At 38.4% G+C, this 13,131-nt stretch overlaps 1 protein-coding gene across 2 annotated transcripts in view; it reads left to right on the top strand.

The window, feature by feature from the left end:
* LOC131678393 (uncharacterized) overlaps window positions 1–12,792 on the top strand; it is an 81,511-nt gene extending 68,719 nt beyond the window's left edge. For both annotated transcript variants that reach the window (XM_058958532.1, XM_058958530.1), the window contains exons 3-7: window positions 9,510–9,879; window positions 9,965–10,092; window positions 10,410–11,419; window positions 11,665–11,994; window positions 12,053–12,792. In XM_058958532.1, the coding sequence (XP_058814515.1) occupies window positions 9,510–9,879; window positions 9,965–10,092; window positions 10,410–11,419; window positions 11,665–11,994; window positions 12,053–12,382 (2,168 nt within the window). In that variant the 3' untranslated portion in view covers window positions 12,383–12,792. The remainder of the gene's footprint in view (window positions 1–9,509; window positions 9,880–9,964; window positions 10,093–10,409; window positions 11,420–11,664; window positions 11,995–12,052) is intronic.
* The last annotated feature ends 339 nt before the right edge of the window (window positions 12,793–13,131 follow it).

Raw genomic sequence — 13,131 nt, forward strand, 5'->3', positions numbered from 1 at the left:
AGACATCACTTCGCTAAAAGTTTCACAACTTCTTTTAACAAAGCCGGATTGACTAGCAGTCTTCGACAAAGTTGTAGAAAATTAAATTATTTTTCTTATTTCCACTTACAGTGATAATAAGATGCATACAGTGCCACCTAGCGGCGAAAAGGCGAGCTATCCATGTAATTTGTCAAAAAATCCCATACAAACTTAAGGAACGTTGGTCCGGTAGCTAGACTTGTCCGATTTGCTTCAAATTTGGAGCAAGTACTCATGGTGGGACTCGAAATCGCCTCAGGGGTTGACCGATAGAGATATTTTTTTCTTGTTACTGTGATGACCCGCAAGAAAAGGAATTCTGATTCAGTTGATGAGAATTAATGAAATCGAAGCTTGGTTTGGCTTAGCAATCCAATGCAATATGCGCTATGCTATATTTCTCCTTAGTGGAGAAAATGTTCGATAATGTCGGATTCTGATGAGACAAAGTCGAAACGCAAATTGCATAACTGATTTAGTTATAGGTTTTGTGATTTTCCCACGCAAAAATGGTTTTAAACAATTTTCTTGCCGAAATTATTCTCCACTAAGGAGAGCATAGTGATATTATATGTTTTGATTGTTCGATCAGTTTATATTGTGCCACATTTAGTCATTTTAGCAAAAAAAAAAATGCCATAGCATAAATTCAACATGTACAATACTGCCCATAAAATCATAAGAGTCCCATATGGATTTTAGTAGAAAATTAGTTATCTGTTGGATTGTATTCTGTATCATTACTGAATCACAATGCACAAATAATATTAGCAGGTTTGTTTAGAAATTATCAAAAAATATCAAAACATGGTTGACCCACCCATAAGGCTCAATGAGAATGTAAATCTTCAACAGCGTTTTTCTCTTGCTGTTTTTCAATGTGGGACTCTTATGCTTTTATGGGCAGAATAGGGTGGGACAAAAATTAGATTTCTGCTACGAGCAACTTTTTGGGTATCATTTGGGTCCTAGAACAACTATGTAAATTCTTAGGTCGATCCATGAAACTTTATTTTCGCATCCGCTGTTTAAAGTTTACATGGGATTTCGGGGAAATCGACTTTAACAAAATAATACAAAGAGTCGCCCAGTGTCTCCTAAAAATAAATGAATGTTCACAGCAGTTAATGAAAGAGAAAACCGTTATTCTTATAACTTCTTCCAACATTGGCAAATATCAGTTTTTCCAGAATTTCCCATCAAATATTGATAGTTAGCTTATACGCTCTATCCATTGGTTTGTCGAGAATTGTTATTGTTATCGAAAAGGTTGTCTAAAAAGGCTAAGTAGAATCGCTACTCCAGTCCCGAAGCAATCATAATTTCCAATGGCTTAACTTCAACTGGACCGTTATCACGATTATTGTCCAGTTGATGTATGTACACATAAAAAAGACAACAAAACATACAGAAACTATAAGTGGATTCAATAAGGTTTTATGAAATTAGTCTAAATCGATTAGAGGAATGAAACTCAACTACCTATAATCTCTAGAGATGCAAAGCCATCTTGCTAACCACAAATTAGTAATTGGTAAACTATGTTGAAAAATTGAGGTTCGGTTTTTTGTTGTCGATTTTTTCACGTTTGTACGATGACCTTCAGGTCAATTGTCTAATGGAGAACAGCAATAAAGCATAATGAATTAAAAATGATGATAAATATATTTCGCACAACAACACGTACAAATCTAGTTTCTCTTGCTAACCCTCTTCAAGCAGCGATGTGCCTCCGTCGAATTATTTTCGTTCAAATTCACTGGAAAGAAACAAAAAAGACAAACTGGCGAAAAAAAGTGTAAACACATCTAAATTAAAACCAAACTCTTCGAAGATTGAAACGATTTCTGCTCGTTGCAGCTCCTCCTCTCCTCTACCTCTCCTCCCTACGGACGGGCGCTCCCGTGTGACCCAATCCAGTTCTGCTGGGCCACAGGCGAGCGCCTGGGTGTGCTTTGACGGAGAGGGTACTTCAAAATCCCGCACGATTTGTGTATCCAACTTGACCAACCAATCGTCCAGCCTAGATCGCCGCCCGCAGAGCCCCTCTGCCTGGCAATGCGTGCAGATTATTATTATTTTTTTCTTCTCAGATTCCGGCAAATGATGATTTTGTACATTTTTCTGGACTGGAAAAAATGAGTTAGAAAATTAAATAACTTCAATCGGAATTCCTTCTTCAACTGGACACGATGACGAATAGGTTTCGGTTTGCTTGGCGTGTTAAGCCCAATGGGATCTAGTAGTCTAGTTAAACGATTTGGGTATGGGACGTAGCAGAAACGATGACAGGAGAAAAAAACACGAAAACGTTTAAAATAAGCAAGAAAACCTGATTATTGAAAATGTTTTTCATGTGTAAATTATTTGTATGGAGCATGCACTCTTCGAATAACGGATAGGTGTGGATGTGTTTGTTCAATAAATCGAATATCTATCTGATATGTCCCTTGCTATTCGATTTGGCGGACCAGTACGGACCCCTTCACTAGACTCTGTCCGGCCACGACGGGCCGGTAGTTCGCAATGATATATGTACGAACCAGTAAAAAGGTGCAAAAACATCTCGTCATACAATGATATAAAGGGGGTAGGGTGGAGGGTTGTTGAAAATTTATAAATGAGAGAGCTCAAAACCGAGCGGCAAAAAGCCGCACCATAAGCAAAAAGCAACAAAATCCGCATAAAGGTGAATTGATCTCTAGGTTAAGATTCCATCCACATCTCCTGGATTCGGGACCCATCACTTATTGTTACCATTTTTCTATGCTTTTTACACGGTTCGAGGTAGCGCACACAGAAGAAGTGTGCCCGGCCGTGCGTGAAAGAGATTAGAAGAAGCGTAAAGCCTTCATCAAGATGGTCTCATTGGACGCCACCCCTCCCGGTTTGGAGAAAGGAAAGGGCAAAACAAAAATAATGATGAAATGGAATGTTGAAAAAGTTAAGATTTTGAAGGTGTTGATTTGAATTCACGAAGAAACTAAAAATATTTTTCTATCGTTTCGCTCTCGCGTCTATCCTGATTATAATGTATATTATTGTCCGTGGTTTTCCAAAGGAGACGCGACGATTATTTTTCGTCGCAGCAAGATTCGTAGCGCTATTCGGCGCACGATTCGTCGCAATGTAGGTATTTTTTATGGGATGAATGACACTTTAATAAAAGATGGTGCAATTTTGTGTAAAAACCTTATTGTAAATGAAACATACGAAAACCTGAAACTTTAGAAGTACCGTTTTCAGTTAGTTTTATTGACAAATTCTGTTAAAATAAATAATTAGCACGCATTAAACTTGGGTAACACATATTTTTCGACGCTTTGTAGCATTAATTATCAAATGCGCCAATTCAATTCGTCGCCTCAAAATGATTGAATGGCTCGTTTCCAATGAAACGTACAATATATGGAGCTTTCAATAGGTTGGAGAATTTTTTTAACCCTTAAATGCGCAATGTTGTTTTAAAACAACATTGCGAAAACCATCTTAAAATTATCAGAGTAACGTATTAATGCTGAGAGACAATTTTCAGAAAATTTGAAAAAAATTGCTTTGCGCCTTTAAGGGTTAAACATCGATCAGCTTTTATTGATTTATTTAATTTTTACAAGTTTTGTCGTGACTAAGACTAACCTTTCATTCTAGGCCTACCTCAAAATTTCGGAATATGGTGTGGTATTTGAACGTTAATAACTTCCATTGTCACTGTTTGAATGGCTGGCGTCCAAAAGGGGCTAACCCACATTTTTCCAAAATCGACATTTTTGCATTTTTTGATAGTTCTAAGTAATCCACGTGTACTGCCATTTAAGAAATTTGAATTTTTTTTTTTGATTTTTTGCTATTAGTAGTCAAATTCATTCTTGCCATAAAATTTTCACGAATTTACTGATTAAGCTCGGTTAGTTTTTTTTGTGATCTTCTGATCCTTTACTCACAGTTTTACCAATGCTTCCTCGGCCGGCTGTTTGGAGTTCAAATTACTGTAGTTTAGCGAACAAGTAACACACTCTCGGTAGCCGGCTATCTGGAGCTTAAATACAAGAAAAACCTAATTAAATATCTTCTACTATGTATATTCGCGTACTCGGAGACAAATCCAGCCACCATATTCATCACGTGTTTCAATTGCCTGCACGGAAAAAATCCGTTCATAAATTCATGAACAAAAGATCATGATTTCGTGAACTGAACGATTTACGAAAATCGTGACCAAATTCCTGAAATTGTGAATAATAAACCTCGTATTCATGAAACTGTTTGTGTTTCTAAAAAATTAGTTCACCCCGAATATATACATGGCGTTTCATTCGAATGTTTGGTTGGGTTATTGTTGTTGTTCCCTAGACATGTTTAGTTTTTGTTATGATTCTTGTTCATAATTTGGGAATACACAGCCGACAGTCGAACGATGTTCATGATTTCTGGAGTTTATTCGCGATTTTTGTGATTTCTCATCACGTTACCGTGCTATTTTATTCATGAGTTTACTATAGGATTTTTTTGTCAGACTGGCAGGATTTACGTTCATGATTTCAGGATCATAGTCGCGCATTTCGTAATTTTCTATTCACGTTATCGTCATATTTTAGTCATGAGTAGAGTTATTCATGTTCGTGATCTCAAGATCTTAGTCACGATTTTTGATATTTTAATCACGATCAATGTAATTTATGTGCATGATTTCAGGAACTTTTTCATGATTTTCGTGATTTATATTTACGTTATCGTGATATTTTAGTCACGAGTAGAGACATATGTTTATTTATGCTCTTGATTTCAGGATCTTAGTTACGATTTTTGACATTTTTGTCACGAATAATGTGGTTTATGTTAATTATTTCAAGATCTTAGTCACTATTTTCGTAATTTGTAAAAGACAAAAAATATCGTAAATCATTTACTATGAATCATGAATTAGTTCACGAATCCATGAATAATATTTCATCATTTTGTGAACTATTTGACGAACACGATTTGTCAAACGTATACTACAAATCATGAACCAATTCACAAATATATGAATAATATTTTGTTATTTCGTGAACTATTTCACGATCACGAATGGTAAGCCGTGACTATCATGTTAGGTATCATGAAATAATTAACGAATTTATGAGCAATATTTGATCATTTTGTGAATTATTTCACAAGCATGAATGGTAAGTCATGAATATTATAAAGGGCGAACACGAAATTATTGTGACACCGAAAATGTCATGCTAATTTTCTTATTATTTTGAAAATCAAACCAAAATTTTAGGGTAGTTTTATACATATATTTACTACAAAAATCAAAAGAAAAGTTAATCGATGGAGCCTTGAGTGTAAAATTTAACGCATTTTCGCTTGATGCCCTACATCAAAGTCTTTACAGTGACATCCGGTACCAGTTTCTCAGTTTTTTTCCATTTTCTTAACATGTTCTTCTCGTCTTTGACTGTCTTCTTGCTCTTCCGAAGTTCCCGCTTCATCATTGCCCAGTACTGCTCCACCGGGCGCAGCTCCGGACAGTTTGGCGGATTCATGGCCTTTGGAAAAAAAATGGACAGAATTGGCCTCATACCACTCCAGGACACCTTTAAAATATTGGCATGATGTCAAATCTGGCCAAAATAGCGGAGCTTCGTCATGCTGCTGCAAGAACGGCAAAAGGCGCTTCTCGAGGCACTCAGATTTGTAGATCTCGCCATTTATTGTGCCCTTTGTCACAAAAGGCTCACTCCTCAGTCCACAAGAACAGATGGCCTGCCAAATGAGATATTTGGAGGCGAACTTCGACATTTTCTTCTTCTTAAATTTGTCGTCCACATAGTACTTGTTCTTGCCGGTGAAAAACTTCAACCCCGGAATTTGCTTAAAATCGGCTTTTATATACGTTTCTTCGTCCATCACACAGCAGCCATATTTTGTCAGAATCTTCTCGTAGAGCTTCCGTGCCCGAGTTTTAGCCGTCGATTGTTGCCGCTCATCAAGGTTTGGGAAGTTCTGTACCTTGTATGTATGTAGTCCAGCTCTCTTCTTTGCATTCTGGATGTAGCTCTGCGACATGCCGATCTTTTTAGCCAAATCACGGCTTGAGACGTTGGGATTTGCTTTAATCATCCGCTTCACCTTTCCCTCCGTCTTTTTGTTCTCCGGTCCCGGTTTTCTTTCAGCTCTTTTGCCGTGGTCCAACGTCAACCGCTCCTGGAACCGCTTCAACACTCTGGAGACGGTTGAATGGTGAATGTTCAACATTTTTCCCAACTACCGGTGCGACAGGTCAGGATATTTCAGGTGCTTGGAAAGAATTTGTTCTCTCGACTCGCGTTGGTCCCCCTCCATTATCGTTGAATCGAAAAACACGACTTCGAGTTTGACAGCATGTAAACAATACACATCAATGAGAAAGTGTGCAAAATTTGGTTGATTTTTACCCAATGGTAAAAAAGTTATGCCCTGTTGAATGTGTCGCAATAATTTCGTGTTCGCCCTTTACTAGGATTCATCAAGTGTCGCTTTGGCCTATGGTGTAAGTAGGCATTTTAACGAGTAGATGTTTATCGGTTTGGGTTCAGACGCTACCCGTTAGCTTTTTTTCTAGTAAGGCTTAGCTCACAACACATACATACAAACAGAATAAAACGGCGAGAAAGTGGTACAAAGCAAAAGGCGTCAATTTCGATACTGAAATACCGGCGCGGCGGCTTGGAGCAAAACGATAATTATCTCACTCATTATTAGTGTGAAGCGTATATATGACATTTTACTACTTAGCGAGTACATGTCGTCATGGTAGGGGTTGTAAAGAGGTGTTTTTAGCGAATAGATGTTTGTCAGCTCTAATCTAGGAATCTGACGGTCGAATTTTTTTTTATTAGAAGCTTCAGCTATTTATAGCAGTGGAGAAAAGAATTGAACAAAACAAAACGCAGTGCAGCACCGACGAGATAGCGTGTGATGGAAGGGTTGGTGGGGGGAATGAAAGGTGCAAGGTGGAGAAGAAAGAGAATCTTTTGTGAGATTCGTAAGCAGCAATTTGATACGAAACCAAATACTAACAAAAGCTCGTTGTGTGTGAGTGTGTGTTATCGATTTTTTCGTGAGCGTTGTTGCGTTCATTTCGAACTAGTTCACGAATCCATGAATAATATTTCATAATTTTGTGAACTATTTGACGACCACGAAGTGTCAGACGTATACTAGGGATCACGAACCAATTCACGAATACATGAATAATATTTTATGATTTCGTGAACTATTTCACGATCACGAAAGGCAAGTCAAGACTATTATGTTAGCTATCATGAACCAGTTCACGAATACATGAACAATATTTAATGATTTTGTGAACTATTTCACGAGCATGAATGGATAATGGATCGTGACTAATATATTAGGAATCATGAATTAGTTCACGAGGATTAATGGGATTCATGAATAAAATTCCGAGTTTCGTGAATTAGTTCACGAGAAAATATCCAGAATGTTTTGATTTTGTGAACTAATGTTCCTAAATCTATAAACAACATCATGAGTTAACCTTTGGTTATATGAATAATATTCATAAAGTTGTGAACTCGTTCACGTACAGAAAATCGATTTGGTAGTGACATGACGGAAGCTGTAACTGAAGTTCACAAAACAAAAACAAATGTTTCCACTAATAAAAACGTTATGCGGGCGTTACTGAAGGGAAATCGAACATAATTATAAAACACATGATTTTTGTTCATGGTTCTTTATTCGTTACGTAAAATCGTAATCCTAGACCAATAACGGTCCTTCAATCCAACTCCATGATACTCATGAAAGCGTCGCTGAGTCGGTGGCCTTCCTTTAAGTAGGTATAACATCAATATTTCCTATCCTATCCTAATCCGGTGAAGATGGTCGTGACCGACAATGACGATTCTCATGCTATTGACTTAAGATATATTGCTCATTCCCGCTTGTACAAGCAAGATAGACTACCTACAGGCAAAATGATTATTGATAGTATGCAATCTACGAATAGCACCGTGCTTCGCAACGCAACGCAACACATCACAAACGAACAAAACGCACCAAGGTTTCCAAATTTTGGGAAACATCGTTGATTAGGCTTTAAAATAAACACAGAAAATTTCGACCAATATGCTTGATTTAAAAAAAAATGTTATTCTGAGAAAATAGTGTGAACGGATAAATATGGGACACATTTTTCACTTGAATTGCTATAACAAACGAACAAGATGCACCAAGGTTTCCAAACTTCGAGAAACATCGTGAAACATCTGGTGCAGTTTGTTTGTATAGCAAAAGTTATCCACAAAAAGTAGGGTGAACGTATTAATGTGGGACACACTGTATCTGACGATTTTGGGATGCATAAGATGACACTGGATTTTTTACTGAATTTTTTTGTTTCAATAAAAATTTGTGGGAATATACCAGAAGCAACCGAACAAGTTCATAATATTTTGCATAAGACTTACGGAGTCAATAACCTTTCGATTAAGCGGTGTTCCGAAAAAAGTTAATTTGTCTAATAGGACATACTGGTACATATTAACTCCGACTGTTTATTATCTAAAACAAGCTATTTCCCATTAATTTTAATAGCAGTAAAAAATATATGCATTAGTTAACAACATAGTGGAACACACAATTCCGGCTAATCATATAGCATATATTCTCATCAACAATAAGTCGTAAATAATCTGTGTTTCACTGTTACCCTCTCTCCCTTACTACGCTACAATCTGACGAATAACGGCACTTTGGTAGTTGTATGAAAGCAAACAATTATAGTAAATATGACTAAATTACGTTCGATTTGTACGCAGAATTAACGAAGTACGGCTGCTATCGACAAGAAACATTAAGCTTTTGAGCAAAGTTCGCCTGCTGAACTTTTTACACACGGGAAAAAGCAACCAACCAACGCCAACGACCCACAAGAGTTGCTTCGATCATAAGAAGCAGTAGGATAACGAAAATTGTGTGTCAAATGGAAAATAACCTACCATTTAAGCCAATGCTTTGAACAGACAACATACATTGGTCTTACAAACATGTTCAAATAGTTAAAGTAATAATTAAAATAGGAATAAAAATGGAAAATACTTTATGAAAGATTTTTTAAAACAGAACCTGAGTAGAGTTTAATTTGGCATCAATTCGCCTTCAGGCTAATAGTCGTGTAAAACGAATGCATACATTTTGGCGTATACATCGTTTCGGATGAAATATTTCACTCACTTAGCTCTATTATATATTTATTGGCGTGGATAATATAAAATATTCATTTGCTCAAACATTTGTCTTATAACACCATAAATACCATCATGAAGCGTTAGTCAAATCACCGACAAATTTTACACTAATTATACCACCCTAGTATCTCGATACCTATCCCGTGGCAGTTTTATCCAGCACTCTGAATAATTTCTTCTGCCATAGTTAAACGGGAGCGCAATTTCAAAACTTTCCTTCTCTTTCTCTCTTCCTCGTTCACGCAGAAAACTATGGTCTGATCCAGCGGTACGCCTCCGGCTACGATTGCAACAGCGAAAAGTGTCAGTACGAGAACCTGCACGAGCACTTCCACTGCTACGATACGTTCTGCCGGGGGAAGGTCCTGTACAAAAAGTACGAAATCATCCGGCATCTCAAGTGGCACAAAAAGCGGAAGGAATCCCTCAAGTATGGATTTTATCGGTTTTCTTCCTCGGATGACTGTAGCATCCAGTACGGGAGCTGTCAGCATAACCACAAGCACACGCACTATCACTGTGTGCACGAGAACTGTGATAAGGTGTACATCAGTACCAGCGACGTGCAGATGCATGCCAACTACCACCGGAAGCACGAGGCGATAGTGAAGAATGGGTAAGTGGTGCGGTTCGAACAGAGGTAGCATTAGGATATGCTAATTCTCATGATTTTTTTTTCATTCTGTTCCTACTTCACACAGATTTCAACGGTTTCGGGCCACGGAGGAATGCAAAACGGACCATTGTGTGTTTAAGGGTCAGAAAACGACACACTTTCACTGCAGGCGGGAGAATTGCAAGTACACCTTCAAGAATAAGGCGGATATGGGTGAGTCTAGGGATTAGCATATGATTTTAACTGTGACAGAGGAATTGAGATAGAGTTACTATGAAGAGAAACTTTTGGACGGGGGCACTGTTGTATGAAAGAAAGTAAACTCTTTGTTGGTTCCCTTTGGGGTACCAAACAACTGTACATCATCAAAAAAGTTTTAACTAACTTACCACTTTAGAATTCACCGGTTTATATGTAATCAGACAATAGAATCAGAAAAAAATGAAAAATAAACGATAATAGAAAAAAATTACATTGATCCAATTCAATTTATTATAAGAAACTAACTAATGTTCAAAAACTATTTTCAGAAAAACACAAAACTTACCACCTGAAGGACGAAATGCTGCTCCGGGATGGCTACAAAAAGTTCCTCAAATCGGAAGATTGTACCTACAAAAATTGCCGCTTTTCACGGGTTTGCAACCATATCCACTGTATGCACGAGAACTGTCACTATGTGCTGCACTCTAGCGGTCAGCTGTTAAGTCACAAGCGGAAACACGAACGAATGGATACCGAAGTGGACTACCGTCGGTTCCAGATGGCGCGCAATTTGTTGAGCAAATTCAACAATACCTATCGCACCGAAGACGGTACATCACCGGTGAAAGACGACGAAGAGCCTCCCACTTCTCCGCAGTCAGCCGAAGCGGTGGTTAGAAACCCTGTGCTGGACTTGCTAGCGATTATGTCCGAGCTTACGTTTAGGGCGCTTCCACTACAAATGATGCTCCACATGAGAATGCAGATGCTGCAAAACATGAGCTATGAGCAAGTGCTGGCACCGGAAAACGTCGAGGGAATAAAAAGGCTATCTGAAAGTGGGTTTGCGGAAGAATATCTCAGGCAACTTTATAAACTCAACGAAAGCATGTGCCATTCAAACGATCACCCTGCAATGGATGTCGATTCATCCGTGTTGGGAATGACCATGACGCAAGGGAGTCCAATAGCTGACGTGTCTAGTATTTTTGGTAGCTCAAGTAGTCAGCCATCACTAAAGCGGAAGCTCGAAGAAGAATTTTCGCCCTCTTCGGCTTCTTTGAATTTAGAATCGCCTTTCTCTTTATCAAAAGAAGCTAACATAACCCTGAACAAGTCCAAACTACTCTCCAACCCATCTGTAGATTATCGCCTGCTAAAAAAAGAAGATACCGGTTTTGGAGAGACTTGTTCAGAGACATCTACCTCACAGCCGGATCGACCGAAGAATCTGCTGGAAAGTGCCAACTTTCTGCAGTTCACCTCCAGTAAAACGCTGTTCAACAGAAAACGAGGTCGTCCACGTAAGAATCATGTAATGGAAGTGTACAACAATGTAAGTAATGAGTTTCTTTAATCTTCTATTCTGTGAACCATCTCTGGCTACGGACTGTAAATATCTATGAGACCTAACAAATTGTTCCTTCTTCAGGAAAGGAGGCCTATCCTTTCTCTAAACTAACAAAACAAAACTCAATGTGCCTGCATGTAGTTTCCCACCATCGCTCAGCGCCACTTGAATCATCACCAATCACAAGCCAGAGAATCTCACGAGCATCTTCATCCACCTGCTCACAACAGGTTCAGGATTCTCCACAAGCCATATTCACCAGTTTCAAACTGGAGAAGAGTGACTCCAAGCAAACCGAACACCACAAAGAACCGCTGCAGGAGCTAAAAAAAGAACAGTACCACCGCAACGAAGAGGAAGAGCATGCCATGAAGCGGGGCGGTGCAAGTCCTTCGAAACGTTTCCTACCCATGGGTGGCTGGGAACCAGGACCTTCATCTTTATTCGGGATACCTGATTTCAGAGGATTTTCACAGCTTTTGGAGAAGCACATGCGGGAGGTCAAAACGGAGCCAACTGCCACCGTAACGCACGAACTCGATCTTTCTACTAAGGATAAGGTACTAGTTAACATAATTTCAATAGTAAACGATTATACTAATTAAAATTTGGTTACAGGTTCGGAACCATCTCAAGTGCGTCGTGTGCAACAACCTGTTCGACAACTTTGCTGACATTAAAGAACACGATTGTGCAGGCAAAGTACCAGAGAAACCATTGCTGACGTTCCCGCCGGGAATCTCAATGCACCAGTCAACCTCGCTCCGAAATCCTTTTCTGCCGGAATCTGAGGTAAACCGGTTAATGTATCAACCGGCACCGGTAGTAAGTCTTCTCCCAGCGTCATCATCATTGACAACCTCCTCGGCTAAGGAATCGATTTCGTTGGTTAAAACCACCGGGACCTTCTTTCCGGATGTGAATGCGAATAAGTTGAAATACTTCTAACGAGGGTGGGTCTGCGCAGTGGGGGATGTTATTCAGGGATATCAGTCGTACTCAGTTGGTCATAAGTACAGTATCTACGTATGACAGAAAAAGAGAAATTGTAGAATATCATCGGATGTTTAGCGTAATAGGAGTTAGAGGCTTACTTTTTAGGAAACTTGTCAGTAGTAGAATTATTCATACCGTGTCATATCATCAGTTTGTTCTGAACGAAAACGAATGCCATATATTCAATTGGCCATACGACATGCTCAAAACGAAGATATTTTATATTTTGTTATGAAGAGATGCTTAGAAATATAAATGTATGCTTAATTGCGCGAATATTTTGGTATTCGAACGATTGTGTTATATAACCCAGTGAGAGTCAGAAAAGTACTACTAATTAGATAATACAAGTTTACTGTGATTTGAGGCCTTCAATAATACAGTAATAGTAGAATAATTTGTGAACTGGTCTATTTTATTATGAAAGAAATCGTGCAAGCAAATAGGGGAAGAGCTTCAGAGGCACACTCATAAAACTTATATTGCACTTGTAGCATGCTATAAAACTTCAATTGTTACTTGGGTATGTTTAAAAATCAATTCGATCATTGCAGTTTATAATCTTATAAACTAACTTATAAACTATCAAGAGAGCTAATTGTTGCAGTCGAATTTGTCACTCATTTGTCGGAAGTTGCTTATAATACTGTTCGTCATAATTTCTAATGTTTCTATGTTTGCGAGTCTGTGCAACCAAACAC

Source organism: Topomyia yanbarensis, chromosome 2 (assembly GCF_030247195.1).
Source record: "Topomyia yanbarensis strain Yona2022 chromosome 2, ASM3024719v1, whole genome shotgun sequence".
In the NCBI taxonomy this organism is placed as follows: domain Eukaryota; kingdom Metazoa; phylum Arthropoda; class Insecta; order Diptera; family Culicidae; genus Topomyia; species Topomyia yanbarensis.